Source organism: Corticium candelabrum, chromosome 10 (assembly GCF_963422355.1).
Source record: "Corticium candelabrum chromosome 10, ooCorCand1.1, whole genome shotgun sequence".
NCBI lineage: Eukaryota > Metazoa > Porifera > Homoscleromorpha > Homosclerophorida > Plakinidae > Corticium > Corticium candelabrum.
In genome coordinates, this window is record NC_085094.1 from 5,513,572 (window position 1) to 5,530,310 (window position 16,739).

General features: G+C 44.1%; 5 protein-coding genes across 5 annotated transcripts; 3 read left to right on the plus strand and 2 right to left on the minus strand.

Moving 5' to 3' along the window:
• The first annotated feature begins 187 nt into the window (after window positions 1-187).
• LOC134185854 (UV excision repair protein RAD23 homolog B-like) lies at window positions 188-3,080 on the plus strand. The gene is made up of 10 exons (XM_062653735.1): window positions 188-330; window positions 387-465; window positions 547-626; window positions 686-760; window positions 1,562-1,716; window positions 1,775-1,839; window positions 1,957-2,021; window positions 2,084-2,146; window positions 2,215-2,724; window positions 2,783-3,080. The coding sequence occupies exons 1-10, from the start codon at window positions 265-267 to the stop codon at window positions 2,903-2,905; spliced, it is 1,281 nt and encodes a 426-aa protein (XP_062509719.1). The 5' UTR covers window positions 188-264; the 3' UTR covers window positions 2,906-3,080.
• A 671-nt stretch (window positions 3,081-3,751) lies between these two features.
• On the minus strand, window positions 3,752-4,454 carry LOC134186151 (dynein light chain Tctex-type 5-like). The gene is made up of 2 exons (XM_062654067.1): window positions 4,112-4,454; window positions 3,752-4,054 (listed from the first exon to the last, which is right to left on the minus strand). The coding sequence occupies exons 1-2, from the start codon at window positions 4,432-4,434 to the stop codon at window positions 3,952-3,954; spliced, it is 426 nt and encodes a 141-aa protein (XP_062510051.1). The 5' UTR covers window positions 4,435-4,454; the 3' UTR covers window positions 3,752-3,951.
• Window positions 4,455-4,923: 469 nt separating this feature from the next.
• On the plus strand, window positions 4,924-6,612 carry LOC134185724 (ubiquitin-like-conjugating enzyme ATG10). The gene is made up of 6 exons (XM_062653589.1): window positions 4,924-5,132; window positions 5,213-5,353; window positions 5,428-5,590; window positions 5,657-5,754; window positions 5,843-5,940; window positions 6,000-6,612. The coding sequence occupies exons 1-6, from the start codon at window positions 5,031-5,033 to the stop codon at window positions 6,100-6,102; spliced, it is 705 nt and encodes a 234-aa protein (XP_062509573.1). The 5' UTR covers window positions 4,924-5,030; the 3' UTR covers window positions 6,103-6,612.
• Window positions 6,613-6,788: 176 nt separating this feature from the next.
• Window positions 6,789-8,716, minus strand: LOC134185723 (uncharacterized). Its single transcript, XM_062653588.1, has 2 exons — window positions 8,492-8,716; window positions 6,789-8,315 (listed from the first exon to the last, which is right to left on the minus strand). Exons 1-2 carry the CDS (start codon window positions 8,590-8,592, stop codon window positions 6,950-6,952), a joined length of 1,467 nt encoding a protein of 488 aa, XP_062509572.1. The 5' UTR covers window positions 8,593-8,716; the 3' UTR covers window positions 6,789-6,949.
• Window positions 8,717-14,299: 5,583 nt separating this feature from the next.
• On the plus strand, window positions 14,300-15,663 carry LOC134185316 (uncharacterized). Its single transcript, XM_062653098.1, has 3 exons — window positions 14,300-15,000; window positions 15,076-15,405; window positions 15,463-15,663. The coding sequence occupies exons 1-3, from the start codon at window positions 14,644-14,646 to the stop codon at window positions 15,661-15,663; spliced, it is 888 nt and encodes a 295-aa protein (XP_062509082.1). The 5' UTR covers window positions 14,300-14,643.
• Window positions 15,664-16,739: the final 1,076 nt, after the last annotated feature.

The following is a 16,739-nucleotide window of genomic DNA, read 5'->3' on the forward strand; positions in this document are numbered from 1 at the left end:
AACGTCTAGCGCGCGTTACAAATTCCAAATATTGCAGTCATTGTACATGTATTATGAATTAAACACAGTATTATTAAACAGACGCTAAGAATGCAACATTAGTGCAATTAAATTTCAATTACGACGATACATTTGCGCGCACGAATCCTGCGCCCGAGGTAGTCAGACCGTTCTGCGCATGCTTCAATTCCTCTGCTTTTACGTAATGCACTTTGCATTAGAAATCTGATTGGATCAAAAAGCTTGCAAGGTAATTCTGCCGTCATGTTGGTCACGCTCAAGACTCTGCAACAACAAACCTTCAAACTTGAAATAGACGACTCGGCAACCGTAAGTTACTCTGCCTGATGCAATTTAGATGGCAAACCACATGTCGCGTGTTGAAGGTTGCCGACTTGAAAGTGAAGATCGAACAAGAGAAGGGAGCCGCATTTCCAGCCAGTGGACAGCGCCTCATATACTCAGGTACGTCTCATTGGCAGGTCCCCTCATTGGGTACTTCAGACGGGAGCGAGTTGGAAATATGACGTCACTGTAATGACATAGGAAAAATTCTAAACGATGACCAGCAACTTCAGAATTGTAATTTCAAAGAGGGTGCGTTCGTTGTGGTCATGGTGACTAAGGTCTGTGTGTGACACGTGGTACGCTGGAGTGGCATGTAATTGTGTAATGTCGATATTAGGGGAAAACCCAAGCTACAACGACAAGATCTGCTGCTGCTGAGCAGCCCGTTGCAACTCCAACGGCAACAACACAGGTGCGTCTCGCAGTGTCTTCTATCACATGGGCATACGAACCTAGAGGACTAAAAGGGCTGTGCCCCTCCAATACTACAGAGCTTATCCGGGACATTTGGTCATGTGACTGTGGCGTTAGTGTGGTTAACGCGCCATATTGAGTGGCAATAGTGAAAGTTGTTCTGCAGTTCACTGCAATAGCAGATGGGAGAAAGGCACTTCGTTGAGTTTTACTGTTTTCCTGCTGAGTTAGATCATCGGTGTCAATGGATTGCGGCAGTCAATCGATGCGAGTGGTTTCCAAGTGAGCATAGTTGGCTCTGTAACGTCTGTTCTCTTCATTTCGTGTCAGGAAAGAAGTTGGATGACCCGCTTTTTACCAGATTACGTCCCATCTATCTTTTCCCACACTGCCAGTCCTGTTAAGAAGCACCACGAAAGAATTTGAAAGTGCACACTCGACTTATACGAGCTCGTCCAGACTGCCCAACACAATTGATCTAGTGCAGTGCTCGCATATAACAATTCCTGACATTGCAACAGTAACCATTATACATGCAGCAGACATTTACATGCATCAGACGCTTACAGACATGCCACGAATGTGTTGCCACTCAGTCACGTGGACAATAATCATAAAATTCCCGGAAGCGAATAAGGTCTATAATTTACCTGCATCATTGCATTACTCCCACATGCAATGAAGCATAATCGTGTTGCACAAGATTGTAATGTTTGGCTCCCAAACTTCCTACGCCTATGTATCAGACCGCATTCACTTGCCTATCTAAATAAGTCAAAGCACTGAATTTGTGTCTCAGTCTTCATCGTCACAAACGTCTGCGACAACCACTGCTACCACGGCAACGACTGATCGGTCAGAACCGGCAGTTTCTGCCACAGAAACAAATCCTCCTCAACAGGTCCAATCCGATAGCAGTCAGTCTACAGCGACAGGAACATCAGCCACCACAGGGTTTGTCATCTCTTACTTTTATTGACGTATTAAAAATAATTTGTATATTGTGTCTTAGTGATACGAGTGATCAAGGTGGATCGGGTCTAGGTTTGAACTTCGAAGCAGCAGAAGCGACATTATGTAAGCTGATGTGACACTCAGTTTTGTTTTGTGTATTGACGTGGCGTGGCGACTTGCTCGTATAACACATATTGCACTCACTTCTTTGTAATTGACAATGTGTCTTGTTTTCTTCAGTAACGGGCAATGCGTATGACCAGATGGTCGATCTGCTAATGAAAATGGGATTCGAAAGACAAATGGTTCGCTACTTTGTCGACGTTCCAAGCAACTGAAGATTTACTGTTTGTACTTGTGTGTGTAGGTAATACGGGCGTTGCGTGCGAGCTTTAACAATCCCGACAGAGCCGTTGAATATCTAACCACCGTATTGTTACATACTCGTGATTGAAGTCTGGATCTGTTTCTTACATGTATGTTGTTTGTATCTAATAGGGGATCCCAGAAAGTGTTGAGAGAGAGTTGGCTCCACAGCCACCGGCTGCACATTTAGCAGGACAACAACCGGGTCAGCAGCCGCCGGTTTCAGGTGAGGGGCAGTCGGGTGGTGGCGTTCCAGTGGCGGCTCCGGTAGCACCACAAGGACAACAAGGATCGGGCCAACAAGCCAGACAGCAGCAAGCAAGTTCAGCAGGCGATCCACTAAGCGGTCTCCGTCAAAGCCCCCAATTTCAGCAATTGAGACAGGTCGTACTGCAAAACCCACACCTGTTACAGCCGCTCTTGCAGCAAATTGGCCAGTCTAATCCACAGTTACTTGAAGCAATAACCAGTAATCAACAGCAATTTCTGCAAATGTTGAATGAACCAATGAGTGGGGCTCCAAGTGGGGCTCCAAGTGGGGCTCCAAGTGGCCCCGGAATGATGCCTTTGGCAGCGGGAGGATTTCCTGCCGGTACGCCGGTGCTGCAAATTTCACAGCAAGATAAAGAAGCTATTGATCGAGTAGGCAATGCTGGCACGTGTAAGAGTGTTAACTGTGATGCCTTTCTTGTGTTTGTAGCTGAAACAACTCGGATTTCCAGAGGATTCAGTTGTTCAAGCGTACTTTGCCTGTGATAAGAATGAGAACTTGGCAGCTAACTTGCTATTCCAGCAGGGCTACGATGACGAACCTGATCAGTAAACAAGGAAGTTATCCCGATTTGTGGCTTCCTTTCAGTGAGAGTAGGATTGTGTTGTTCCATACTGTATCACTACTGACTCTTACCGAATTCATGTGATTGTTTTAGCAGACGTTTGTGTATTTTGATTGGTACGTGTAGAATATAAAGTGGTGGAAATGATGGCATCCTATGTAATCATTCCAGAGAAAATTGTGACCTGTTGAGTACAACAAACACGATTGACCAGAGGCTTGGTATCAGTTTGTTTACATCTTTGTGTTGGACTCAATCCATTTGGCTAGACAGAAATCTATGGGGATTAAAGTGGTGATGCATGTCGGCACACAATGACCTCTCTTTGTAACCAGTGTCGGAACGGAAGTACCACATCTATCTGTTGACTGACTCTTTCAGTATGACACTGGTATGCCCGCTTTCCATACTAAACATTCCACATGCATGCCAACTGCCCTCGTTATTCATGCTATAATATTACCTATTACGTTTACAAATCAGGCGTGGTGAAACCAGGGGCAGGAGGAGATGCCCCTTCAATATCAGGATTGGGGGCATCACCCCTCCATACTGGACGCAATGTAATGGGACTTTGTTTCAGCAAAAGATGATCCAAGAAAATACTTTGGAAGTTTTGTTGCTCGCTAGTAGAAACAATATTGGATGGTGTTGCAGTTGACTCCCTTGAGACACACTGTCCTGATCATGTGTGTGCATGCTGCTCTGGCTACTTCTGTTAGCAAATTTTTTACCAAATTTTTGCTTCCGCCACCCCTGCAAATTTATTCCTTTCAAACTGCCAGAAAGGAGGAAACGGTTGCCACAAGAGGTGGCTAGACTACTACTTGTAGGCGCAGGTTTCACTATAATATGAACAACTTGCATGTCTTAACGTATCCGCTAGATTTACTATGCCAATTTAATTGCGACTTTGTCACCCAAACGCACAGAAGGCAGGCGCACTACACATTTCTACTAAAGGTCTGCAAGTGTTTGAAAGTCAAGTTCTTGCGACGCCACACTATTTCTTCCCTGTTGCACGGTCACAGTGTTAGTCGGAATAGACACCGAACACCAAACCGACAGCGAACAGAGACCCGTTGGAGACGATCGCACGAGCATAAGTATCACTTTCCTCTCTCCACAGCGAGCGGCTAGAAATACAAATTCCCTGCCTTCCAATCTGCCCAATCGACACCTGCACGACCAACTTGAATCTGTCGACGGTCTGTCCAAGCTCCTTGACGCGCTCTCTAATTACAAGCGAGAGAGTGCAAGCCATCTGAGAGCAGAACGGCTGCTCGTACGTTCTGTCGAGAAGATGCTCCTCTAGCGTTTCTTGTATGATTTGAGTGACTTGACTGGCTGGAAAAGGCTCGAGTGGTTTCATCTTGTGTGTGTTTTCGTATCGCCTTGGTATATCGTCGGTGATGCTTGTGCGTTTTGATGATGAACCGACATTTTGGGTCAGCTTTAGTGGTCGTCTCTGTTGCTTTCTTGTAGTTGCTTGTCCTTTTGCGTTGCCTGCATCCATTGACTACGACTGTTGACTAACGGAAGCAAACTTACAGCGTAGGTGTTAGGCAGCCTGGAATGTACTGTGTACTGGAAGTACAGGATATCCACTCTACTAAAATTTTAGCTTCCTGTCATGTTCTAGGGTAGACATTTGAATATAAAAATAAATAAATAAATATATATATATGGATTTTCCTGTAACTTGAATTTTTAAATTTAAAATTTTAAATTAACATTCAATTTAGTTAACTAGAACAAACTGAATATTTAATTAAACATTGAAATAAATTGAACAAACGTTGCTTGTAAAACTATATCAAACAATAAATAATCAAATACATAGCTAACTACAAACTAACTAATTAGAAAACCAAATCTACGTTGTAATATTATATCTACATGTTACATGTATCAACTTACTCTACATCTGCTCAAATTGTACTATCATGGCTCTTGTGCTGTACTGCTGAATCGATCGATCAGTCAGATAATGACAATATTCCAAACGTTGATTTATTGCAGCCGGTGTGAAATCCAGGCTTGTCTGTCTTTGATATCTTTGCGCAGCCGAAAGTACGGACACAACAGGCTATCGAAGGTTAGGTTGTTTGAATGAGTCTTCATCTTGACTATAGATCGTTTGAAGACGACATAAAACGCATTGCTGAGATAGCTAACAGCTTGGGAGAGGAATGGAGACTGACACTTTGTAAGGTAGATATCTACTAGTATCTGTCATCACTGTCCATTGACATCCAAACAGGGAATATGACAGCATTAGTTAATGTGTGTAGAAAACAAACAGACTCTATCTTGTCAGAAAAATTGTCGTACCCCGTCTCACAGATAAATTTCGTCATCGCAATGAACTGAGTGGTGGAGTGTTAGCCAATGTATCACAGCAAACTGATGGTGAATCTGGTCAGGAAGTTGAGGTCACTAAATCTATCATGCATATTAGCATGCTCTTATGGTATTCCCAATTTGTGACTGCTTACTGACCCTGCAGGTTGATGATGATGATGATGACGACGACGACGACGACGACGATGTTCATTGTGTATCCTCCTTTGGAGAAGTGAAGTGGTCAGATTTTATAACTTGTGACTACCACATCGTTTACAGCAGCAGTTACGAAGTCCCGATTCTTTACTTCAACGTGCACACAACGGGTATCATCAAATAGCTTCTCTAGAACTAAATTTAGGATTGACATGAATGGGTTTCCCTATGCACAGATGGTAACCTTCTTCCATTAGATGATGTTTGGCAGCTAATTCCTCAGAATCACTATGAAACACGTGGAAGTAGATTGTGGTCTGTTGTATCCCAAGCGGTCAGTGTATAGAAATCTGTGCATAGAAATCTTTGCGTTTATACTGAAATGAGTATATGTAACAATCAAATGTGGATGTTATGTCTAGGAACATCCGATTCTTGGAAGACCTTTCTTTCAAATTCATCCTTGTCACACTGCTGACATGATGTCCAAGTTGTGTGCAGATACATCCACTGCTAAGAGGTTAAGTGGTCATCGACACCATTTTGTGTTTTACTATTCTGCTTGAACTTGTCGTGTAGAAATTATGTGTTGTCATGGCTGAGTGCTGTAGGACCACTGGTGGGCTTAGAGGTTTCCTCAGCCTACTTCCACAATTGCAAGTCTAGCAAGTCAACATGCTGAGTCAACAGCCACCTGGATGCCCATCTGTGATCAACAGGAACACCATCTGACCAAACCATTTGTGCCTTGCCTTCCTTAAATTATCTTTTAATTAATTAACATGCAAGCCTGTGGCTTGAACCAACCACCATACAAACAGGAGGTCAATTCTGTTCTAAACATAGCTCATTCTGGGGCTCATTGGTCAAAAACAGTGCACTTTACATGTACATAGTATTCTTGTAAGACTGTCTCTACTACTGTAGTGCCAAGATCTACATAACAGCTGTGCTGTTGTATACATTTAGATAGGACTGACATTAATTTTGACAAAGAATTTCTTTGATTATTTCCTACAGCTTTGTTGAACTGGCGGGGTCATCTAAACTGAATCAGAGTTAGAGAAATATCAGCACTTGATGGAATGTGAAAGGAGGTCACCTGGCTCCTCCTATGCATGAGAACATCAGAGAAACGCCAGCAGTAGATTGAATTACCTCTAGGTATTACTTAAATGACCTACAGTGATACGCAGAATTCCTGCCAAAACATGTCATCCCTTTACAGGGTTGAATCAACTTGAATTAAGCTGAATGTCCTACTTAATCACGTGGTAGCAATTGGAGAGTGACTTGAAAATATTAATAGGATGTCATGTGAAAGCACCCATTGATTAACTCTGGGAATAATCCTATGTAATTCAGAACTTCATTAGTAAATGCAGTTTCACCATGTTCTCGATTGCGACATCCCACTTATTTTCTACCAAGTATCCATGCTAGACAGTATTCGCCTACCCACCCCAACCTGTACAGATATAAAAAGTCTTACGGAGCGTCCTCATTCGTTACCTGCAGCTACAAAATCATCACAGATTATTCAAATCCTCCATGATGCTGGAAACAGTCGCGTGTCGTCTCATGGTTGCTGTCAGCGACGACGACTTCGCAAATTGTTGTACCTTGAAAGCTACCACGGCTGCATGATCGAGCTTGCCCGTCGTCTTTCGTAGATCATCTTCCAGCCTGCTTTGTACCTCTTGTCGTTTGTCTCGTGACAGTTCACTCAAACGCACCACATCTGGTGCCTGAAGTAACTCGCGTCTAGTGTGAGTGTACTGAACAGTAAATCCAACAAGCGCAGCACAAACCCGACGTGCCGTCCAATCATCTTCATTCGACAGATTACCATTCAATACTTCTGCCATTTTTTGTGCCTGGTGTTCCTGGCGTTGTGCCTGTGTCATAAGTGGTAAGTCCATCCACACGGCAGCAGTCTGTTCAGCAGGAGTTCGACTGGTCGGAACCGGTCTTGCTTTCCGTAAAACAACCGGGTCGTAGTTGTCAGAAATACCATCACTAGTAAGAAAGACCATATCGCCGCTTGCGACGGTCGTCAGAGAACATGTCAGGTTTTCCAAGTCAGGATTGACTCCATCGGCCGGTCCGAGAACACCACCGGCATCTTTCATGTCCCTGTCTTTTGTATGTGATCCGACCGTAACCTCCCTGACTCTTCCTGTTGTGGGACTATACGCATACGCCAGACTGTCCCCAACGTTCACAGTAACCAATGCCCAAGCTCGATTACCATCGGGTACTGCAAGCCGACACACCATTCCGATGCACAATGTAGTCATCGTACCTTCTTTCTGAATTATCAGATTTTGAGCTTGTTTGAGAGACATAAGCAAAACTTTCGTAACTTTGTGAGTGTCGAGCAAAGCGTAGTCGAGGCATCTCGGTGTCTCATATAGCTCCTGATGAACATACTCCATACACCCACGTACAGCACATCGTGCTGCGAGACGCGGCTTCTCTCCCCAGCCGACGCCATCGGCCAGAGCCATGACACAGCTGTTCCCGTGCACAGCAATCGCAAACACATCGGCCACGGGTTCACCTTGAGGACGCTCCTGTCCTTCAGCCTGGTCATACAGAGAAACGGCAGTTCCATACGCACAATCGTGTTTCTGGCACCAGTCGGTAGACCCAGCAATCGGCCTTTCCAATTGTCTGTAATTCAGAGGTGCTGCCGAGCGATGCTCACTACCAGTAGAATTTGAACGCATTCCATTCCTTTGGTCTTCCAGCGCCGCTATACCACCATCTGGTCCAGTGTAGCTACAGATAAGGTCCGGCTCCAGCGGCTCCAGATTCATACATTTCGGTGGAAGACTACCGGGAGATCCCTCTCCATAGACAACTTCGGGGTCACGTGACCAAACTTTTTTGCTAAAAACGAACAACAGACTGATGAGCAAAGACAGCGCTAACACGAAAATTGCCCCAAAACCCCGCCTACTAACGGACACGCCAGAAAGTGAACGTGGAAGGTGAGACTGACGTGTAGGACGAGTGAGAGCAATGAGGGGTCGCCCCTACAGCACAGCAAGCGAGTACAGACTTACACAAAGCTTTTCCACAAACTCCGTATGCGACCGGCCATTTTGTTCGAGTCGGTGAGGCGCTTGATGAAAGAGGGCCTTGTAGTCTCGATGAGGACGGACATGGAAATCCAATCGATGTACTTCTTCTTCTCGGTGCTTGTCAAACGAGTGTGACGCGCCGATAAGCGAAATACTGCGTTTATAGCCGCAGCGCCCTTACATCACGACCTATATTGGGAACGCATGCGTACTGATTCGTAATGAGAGGCGTGACGAGCTATTGAGTAAATACGTCATTTCTCTTTGACGTCAATGCCTAGCGGTGCACTTCCTTGGTATCGTTCATCCCGCTGCTTTTTGCTTTCCATACGTAGATAGAATGTGTGTTCAGTGTCCATTCAACCTTAGTCTAGCTAGTCGATCGCGACGTGGCCCTTTGTCTAGATCTGAGTGTCTGAACATTGTTGTACTACTGTAAATTGCCACTTAGGCACTATGATCCAGGGGCTAGTAATTGTCTCAGTGTGGTTGGATGTCAAACAGACGGTACGGTGCTAATTGTACACGTATCTCGACTCCTCTTCACTGGCTGGCTCCAACCGCATGAGGAGTCCCTTGAGAATTCTCAATAACCATCTCTAACCGCAGGACCGAATTTATGGGAATCGGCATGGCAGCAACTAGAGTGTACGGGCGTATGTGTGGCATACCTAAACTAGCGCACGCTAAGTCTCATAACTTGTCAAGTTGCTTCTCACTGACACCCACGGCTTTGAAAGCACAGACCTCTAAATATCGAGCAACTTGATGACTGCAGCATAGTATAACTGTTAATATAGCATACATTAGGTAAATTTTAAATCTAATTATACATGTCTAGATTCAGTTATTCATCTAGAAGGTAATTTATTCGTAAAGTTAGATATCAATTACGAGCATGCGTAGTATCTATGTGCAATCATACAAGCGTATGCTGACAGCAGGGGTGCAAATCAGACGTAATCATGATGTGGATGATTACACAGAGATGATGACTCAACAATCCATGCGTTATCATGCATGTGATGACACAGATGTGATTCCCGTGTTGAAGTCTTAGCATCTTGTCTTGAAAACACTCCACTCTCCTAGATGAGCGCTTTCATCCACCAAAACTTAGAAAAAATAAAGAAGAAAAATGTATCATGTAGAGACTCCCTCGGCCGTTTTTCGCGTCTACCTCCTTTGAAGACTGCATTTGCTTTTCGATCAGTAGAAACACTGTTCTTTTCCTGCCGTATGTCAATATGGGCATGCGCAGTAAAAATAGATATTCTCATATTGAAATATTTTTACGTAGCTTCACCACACGTGGTGATTTCAGTACATATCCGTGTTACTAATTAATTATCGTCAAATTCCAAACAGTCTACTGCACCCCAATGGTAGTGAGCTAGGACATCCGCTAGCTAGACATGTCTAGGCAGTTACAGTCGTCTGAGTATATGAATAGGTCTACAGGCTGTCCAAGTTTGTCAGCTGCCTCGTCGGGACAAGTCGGGTGAGCCTCGGAGTTCACTCCCCTACACAATGCGCTAACTTATACTTATAGTCTGGGACTCCGACAACAGGACTGCACACTTGTGGTCTCGCGTGGCCAACCCCTCCTCTCGTCATACTTCTGGGACTTGACAGTGAATCAGACACGCGATACCAACAAGCACTGCGTGGTTAGCCTCGACACTAGGCCTTCCTTTGCTTTCGGTGGTCCGACCGCGCGAGGATAGCAACGGGACTGTATCACGTGATGTTCTCTACTCACTGTGTCACGTGATAACTTAACTAATTATGTCATTAGGAAAACCCACCCTTTGTCGGTTTGTTTCATATTGCTAAAGACTTGCAAAAAGAGATCATGTGTGTTTTGGTTTACAGCAGGTATACCGTCATACCAACGGTGTTGGAACGGAAAGGCGCGAAATACAGTCAGTAACTATGCATGCTGGCCTTTGCGATGCTGCTTACTGTTTAGTTAGCGCAAAGAAACGAGCGCAAAGACTGTACGGCCATGTTGCGGGCAAAAAGACAACGCGCAGACTCTCCTCTCTTGTCGTTGACTAGAAGACTACGCAATACCGATTACGCTACTGTACGCTTTTGTCTTAAACTATCATCGCGCTCCCGGAATCGATCGAAAGCCTAAGCCATTGCGACTACGCATGAAATTTCTACGTGGCTGATGTCAGCTTGAAGCTACTCCAGAAGCAATCGCTGCACGCGACTAAAGTGATACCTTCACTCGCTGCGATGTAGGGAGAATACTGGAACTGTTTGCAACCTACAAACGCGCCCAAACGATATTCTTAGCACACTAAATGACACCCTTGAGGTGGGCGATTGTTTACTGATCTCCGCATGTCTCAGAGGAAATAATCAGAAAGTAACTCAAATGGGATTTACAGTTGACCAATCACCATTTGCAAAATAGATCAGGTGACAAACTAGCTTGTCACGTGACATCATGAGTTCCTGGCCTCCTTTTGCTTTTCGGAGAGAACATCACGTGATACAGTCCCGTTGCTATCCTCGCGCGGTCGGACCACCGAAAGCAAAGGGAGGCCACTACTAGTACGTGGTCATGTGAGACAGGCATGCAAAACGTAATGACATGTGACCCGACCGTGTGGTCTGAGCATCATTGGGGGTCAGAATAGTGCAGTCTTCTGAGCAGCTGAGCAGTTTTGTTTGTGTTTTAGTATTGTGCGACTTCAAATTTTTGTGTGTGCCGATTCTCGACGGACCCTGATCGGGAATCGGGACAAACCACGTTTTAGCGAGTTCTATCGGGACAAATCCCGACGAAATCGGGGCACTTGGACAGCCTGTGTCTAGCCACATGTCAACTAGAGCAGCCTCTATATTAGTACAGTACTAACTAGTATCGTAGCTTCCAAAGTTTAAGCACAAAAGCTAAATGCAACGTAAGGCTCCTAGAGAAACAGTAGTCTCAAAAATGCGTGGGGGAACAAATAGTAATATGTAGAATACTAAATTGGCTTCCGCGAGACAAAAGTCAACTAGTCAATTATTAGTTAACTAAACACACTCATCTAGCCGCGACGTAGGGGACAGACTCGGGATTCTAGCTAAAACGTCATGCGATCGCTGGGGGTTAGCTAGCGCGTGTCTAGATTTATAGAGTAACTATCTAGGCGCGCGAGAGCATGATTAGCTAGCACGAACTAAAACAAAAACTAAAAATAGCGGTAATATTAGACGTTTTACGTACCTTGGGGGAAAAGATTTGCCTATCACATTGCTCTATCGTAAACCTGACAGTGTCGTGGTTGGCAGCTAGTGAGGACAGCTAAAACTTATAGAGGACTACTTCCTACTGGAGATCCCGTCGATCCCTCAGACTTCCCAGGAATCCCGTAGCCTCGAAGTTCCAGACCGTCTCCCAAGGAAATGAGAGAAGGTCTGGATCAACTTCTGATCAAACCGAGTTCGGAAGTAGGCGTAGTTACCTACGAGAAATGGAAGGGTTGTAACAGTCAAAAACACCTCTTTAGATAACAGCGCTATCCCAGCCAATGTAACAATAGGAGATCGATTACTACCTTTTAGAGGTGTCTTCAAACAAGGTGGGTGGTAATCAACTGCGATGCTGCAAATTTGCAGCGGTCCGCTGTTCAGGATCCATTGAATCAATTTCGAGAGCCTTGCGCGTTGTTTCAAAGGCACGGTCCAGTGCAGTTTTACATCACGAAAGACGCACGTTCATGCAATTAATTACGACCCGTCTGTACACGCGTAATTGTCGAACGCTTTTGCCAAAAGCCATGCATGTCATTACAGAACTCTCGACGTTCATTGGCCGCCGTTGGAGTCACTCCGGGCGAAATCCGACGCGACCGTTCGTCTCGGAATCGCGATCTCGACCGGCCCGCCGCGTTTCGCGACGATCCGAGACCGGCGTCGTGTCGATCGGCGCGTTACATACACACATACATGTGGACAGGTGGACAGACAGACGGAAGTGGGCGTTCCCGAGCGTTCGCGTATTATAGTATAGGATATGCCCCGAAGATGGAAATGACAGTTTTAGTAAACCGAGTGCGTACATTTTGAACATGTGAGAATACTTTCATGCTCAAAACCCCAGGAGAGACCACGTGGAAGTTGCACTCTCTGTCCCGCCCCCCTCCCACCCTAGGCCACGAATTCAAGGCTGTAATTAGACGCTGCACATTCCAGTTTAGCTACGGTATCTCTTTTCAAGTGACCTTATTGTGATGTAGGAGATGGGCATAAATGACATAAGTACACACCCATCCCTACATACCCATCATTTTCTCAAAATGTTGTAGTTTGAATGGAAATGACAGCCCTAGTAAACGTGTGCAGCTCGGCCGGGATTTCAATCTTTGAACTACAGTCGCGAGCAGTTGTGTATCATAGCACGTAGAATTGATTCTTTGGTTAGCTACAGTTGATCTACTCTAGAGTTGTAGCTGTATATACGATTCCTACTAATTTGCTTCTATTTGGCTTGTAATAAGTTGTCTCAGTCTGAACGCGCGTGATAGAGCCATATGGACAATCCAGAGTTGACGGATGCAGAGTCAGACGTAGAAGCTACAGTAAGATAGCATTGACATCTGCATGCATTAGTATTGGAGAAATGCTCTAAACAATTGCAACGTTACAATTACTTTAATGATGTGGTAGGAAGTAGATACTATAACTTCAGCAGAACAATGGTCGGAAAACATTGTGAACTCATACAAAGAGTTCCTAGTCTCTGGAGGGACAAACTACACTGATATTCCAAGCAGGAAACGAAAGTCATTTAGAAGAAGAGCAAAAGATTTTACAGTTCAAGATGGAAGGTTGTACTACAAAAAGACTCCAGGTTTACTCAGACTGGCACTTGGTAGCAAAAATGAGCAAGATCGTGCCTTTCAGGCTAGTGCATCATAATAAAAATTAGTTGCAGTTATTTGAAATATAGCTATGTATATGAGTGAAGAATCACTCTGTTGATTGATGTAGGAGTGTCACGTACATCCAACTGGCGGTCATCTGGGAAGAACTAAAACCACTGACAAAATAAGGAGCAGATACTACTGGCCAAACCAGTACATTGATATCGCAAATCAGGTTCGTAGAAAAAATTTTTTGTTACTAATCTTGCAAAATAATTTAACTAGCACAATTAATATTGCCTAGATAAGAAAATGTGATAGGTGCCAGAGGACGAATTCTGTTCTCAAATTACAGTCAAACGAACTCCACCCTATTCCTGTTCGTTCAGAAGTGTGGAGTCTAGTTGGAATTGATCTCATGGGACCGCTAACAATGACAAGTCAAGGAAACCAATACATACTAACAATGACATGCTATTTCAGTAAATGGGTTGAAGTTTTCCCCATATCAGACAAAACTGCTGTTACAGTGGCCAGGGCTTTGTACACTGCCTACTGTAGGCATGGAGCACCAAATGATATTATCACTGATCAAGGCAGAGAGTTTGTCAACCAGGTTGTATGAGATATGTCCTATGTGCTTGTTAATTAAATCATGTATGTCCAATGTAAACTTTGCTTCACCTGTAGGTGTACGTACCACTAGTTGGATGTTTATACTGTGTTTGCTTCAACAGGTGTGCAAGGTACTCCATTGTCAATTCAATGTCAGGCAAAGAATAACAGCAGCTTATCATCCTCAGTCTAACCGACTAGATGAAAGAACAAATCAAACAATTAGAAAGTAAGATAAACAATATAAGAAGATAAGTGTAGTTCTATTGCAATTAGAGTATTATGACTACATAGATGCCTTGAAAAATTGGTAATAGAGCATGAAGAAGACTGGGATGAACTCCTTGACCTAGTTCTCTTTGCTATTCGAAGCAGTGTTCAAGAGTCCACCAAGTTCTCTCCTTTCTTTTTAATGCATGGGCGAGAAGCTAGGTTTCCTTTAGAAGCTGAAAACAGTGAGATCACTTCTGTCAGTCAGTTGGGTGATGTGCAGCAAGCAGTACATCATCTAAAGAAAATGAGAAAAAAGTTTTCCCTCAAGTGAAAGAAAACATTGAAAACAGTCAGGAAAGACAGAAACAACAATACAGAAAAAGAAAAGGAGCTGTAGCAAACTCTATCCAGGTTGGACAGACTGTTTTGCGCTTAAATATGCTAAAAAGGACAACGAAAGGTCATAAGATGGAAGACACCTGTCTTGGACCATACAGAGTTATAGAAATGACTGCATCTGGTGGCTGTGTCCTTCGTTGCATCAAAACTAATTCAACAATGAAGTGCAAAGTTAATATTAGTCAGCTGAAGATCTACAACACACCACAGAAGTCTTTTGAATTGGCAAATGCGACAAGCAAAGATGATGAATCAGCTGCTACTAGGATTAAGGGCAACAGCAAGCCAAATTTCTCAGATTTAGAACGTCAGCTATTTGATCAAAGTCTGTTACGGCTGTGGTACACAGGAGCAATATGGGAGGCTTGGAGAGCTGAAGAAGACGACAAGAGAGAGGTATGCTTACATCTAGCTACTGGCACAAATTGATTAGCTATGTTATGGTTACTGCATGTACTTTGTGTTTTACAGCTTGCTGAACATACAAGCTCTGTTGAAGAATGTTGGCTTAGTGTCAATGTAGACGTGGCTCTGTGGCTAGACTGTCGAACATATGAGAAAAAGCCAACATTAAAACGAGTTAGTGATTTTGTGCTAGTAAATCCTGTTGGTCATCAAGAGTTCAATGATTTTGCAAAAGCTGAAATAACACCAGAATTGCAATTACTACTAGATGTGGACTTGATTGATATGAGAAAGCTGTATAACAGTAAAGGAAGAAGTTTGTTTGAGGTTAATAAGAGAGCAAGTATGCCTCAAACATTGTCTAGTCTAACATCAGCTGCCGAGAGTTCACAAAGAGTAAGTCAACTGAATTTGCTAGTGGCAATAACCAAAATTAAAAATTTTCTTCTGCAGTGGGTACATGGTCTGGATCTCAATGAAACTGACAAATGTATTATACAAGGCAAGTGTGCCGACGGCTTTCTAACTAACAAACACATGCATGCTGCTCATCAGCTTCTATTAAAGCAGTTTTCCTACATCAGTGGACTAGAGTCAACACTCCTTTGCCAGACTTATGGATTCGCTCATGTAACAAGTGATGGTATGAAATAAATACCCCTCTCACTGACATGACACACACACACACACACACACACACACACACACACACACACACACACACACACACACACACACACACACACACACACACACAGACACAGACACAGACAGACACAGACACAGACACAGACACAGACACAGACACAGACACAGACACACACAGACACACACACACACAGACACACACACACACACACACACACACACACACACACACACACACACACACACACACACACACACACAACACCACACCACACTACACCAATAGTGTATCTAAAATGGCGGCCCATACAAAAGTATCCAAACGCATCCGAACTGGATCTCTCAGAACTCATTACAGAGATCTCGGACCCGCGTAATGCTCAACTTCAAACGTTCCTAATGGTAGCCAGACTATCACCGCTGACACTAAGTGCCTCAGAAGCCAGCTATCGGCAAGTAAAAAAACCCGATTTATTCTTTCACATTTCACATTTCACTTTTGTCAGCTAGGCTAGCGCCTCACTCGAAGCAGCTACAACGACGAGAGTCACACCAAACAATTCGCTCTTGTCCGAAGAATTGCACTGACCCAACAGCTAGAAATGTGCAAAGTCACCTTGTATCAATCAACTGCTGCCATGCAATTCCGCGTAGTGCTTCCCACAACGCCATGTTGTTCCGGTCACGTGTGTATATGTGACTACCGTTTGGAAGCCTAGCTGCCACTTTCACCTGCTACTACATGTTGCTTACAGTTGCGTGTAGTTGAATATGTACGACTGTGTTCAACGGCACGGCGTCCTGTCTGACTCTCTGTGCATGTAAGCGTGTATTTCTTCCGTGGAACCCTACTGCTGCTGCTACGCAATTCTATACAAGCTTCAATAACTAGCGCCATGTTGTTCCGGTCACGTGTGCATCTAGTAATTGTAGACCTATTATTAGCTGGTAGAAACCACCATTTGGGACCATAAACTATAATTAGCTGCCATGCCACTTCCACAGTGTTCTTACAGTTGCGTGTAGTTGAACGTTGAAATGTACAACTATGTTCAACGGGGTGCTGTCCGTGAGCGTGTACT

What these genes read in the sequence shown, in the direction of transcription:
- LOC134185854 (XM_062653735.1), top strand. Translation starts at nt 265, where the DNA reads ATGTTGGTCACGCTCAAGACTCTGCAACAACAAACCTTCAAACTTGAA. An exon ending in TTGTGGTCATGGTGACTAAG is followed by an intron (nt 627 to 685) that starts GTCTGTGTGTGA and finishes TGTCGATATTAG; the next exon opens with GGGAAAACCCAAGCTACAAC. An exon ending in CTCCAACGGCAACAACACAG is followed by an intron (nt 761 to 1,561) that starts GTGCGTCTCGCA and finishes TTTGTGTCTCAG; the next exon opens with TCTTCATCGTCACAAACGTC.
- LOC134186151 (XM_062654067.1), bottom strand. Translation starts at nt 4,434, where the DNA reads ATGGATGCAGGCAACGCAAAAGGACAAGCAACTACAAGAAAGCAACAG. An exon ending in CAGACCGTCGACAGATTCAA is followed by an intron (nt 4,055 to 4,111) that starts GTTGGTCGTGCA and finishes TTGTATTTCTAG; the next exon opens with CCGCTCGCTGTGGAGAGAGG.
- LOC134185724 (XM_062653589.1), top strand. Translation starts at nt 5,031, where the DNA reads ATGAGTCTTCATCTTGACTATAGATCGTTTGAAGACGACATAAAACGC. An exon ending in CTTCAACGTGCACACAACGG is followed by an intron (nt 5,591 to 5,656) that starts GTATCATCAAAT and finishes CCCTATGCACAG; the next exon opens with ATGGTAACCTTCTTCCATTA. An exon ending in GATACATCCACTGCTAAGAG is followed by an intron (nt 5,941 to 5,999) that starts GTTAAGTGGTCA and finishes CTTGTCGTGTAG; the next exon opens with AAATTATGTGTTGTCATGGC.
- LOC134185723 (XM_062653588.1), bottom strand. Translation starts at nt 8,592, where the DNA reads ATGTCCGTCCTCATCGAGACTACAAGGCCCTCTTTCATCAAGCGCCTC. An exon ending in AGTTTGTGGAAAAGCTTTGT is followed by an intron (nt 8,316 to 8,491) that starts GTAAGTCTGTAC and finishes GTTCGTTTTTAG; the next exon opens with CAAAAAAGTTTGGTCACGTG.
- LOC134185316 (XM_062653098.1), top strand. Translation starts at nt 14,644, where the DNA reads ATGCTAAAAAGGACAACGAAAGGTCATAAGATGGAAGACACCTGTCTT. An exon ending in AAGAAGACGACAAGAGAGAG is followed by an intron (nt 15,001 to 15,075) that starts GTATGCTTACAT and finishes TGTGTTTTACAG; the next exon opens with CTTGCTGAACATACAAGCTC. An exon ending in CTGCCGAGAGTTCACAAAGA is followed by an intron (nt 15,406 to 15,462) that starts GTAAGTCAACTG and finishes TTTCTTCTGCAG; the next exon opens with TGGGTACATGGTCTGGATCT.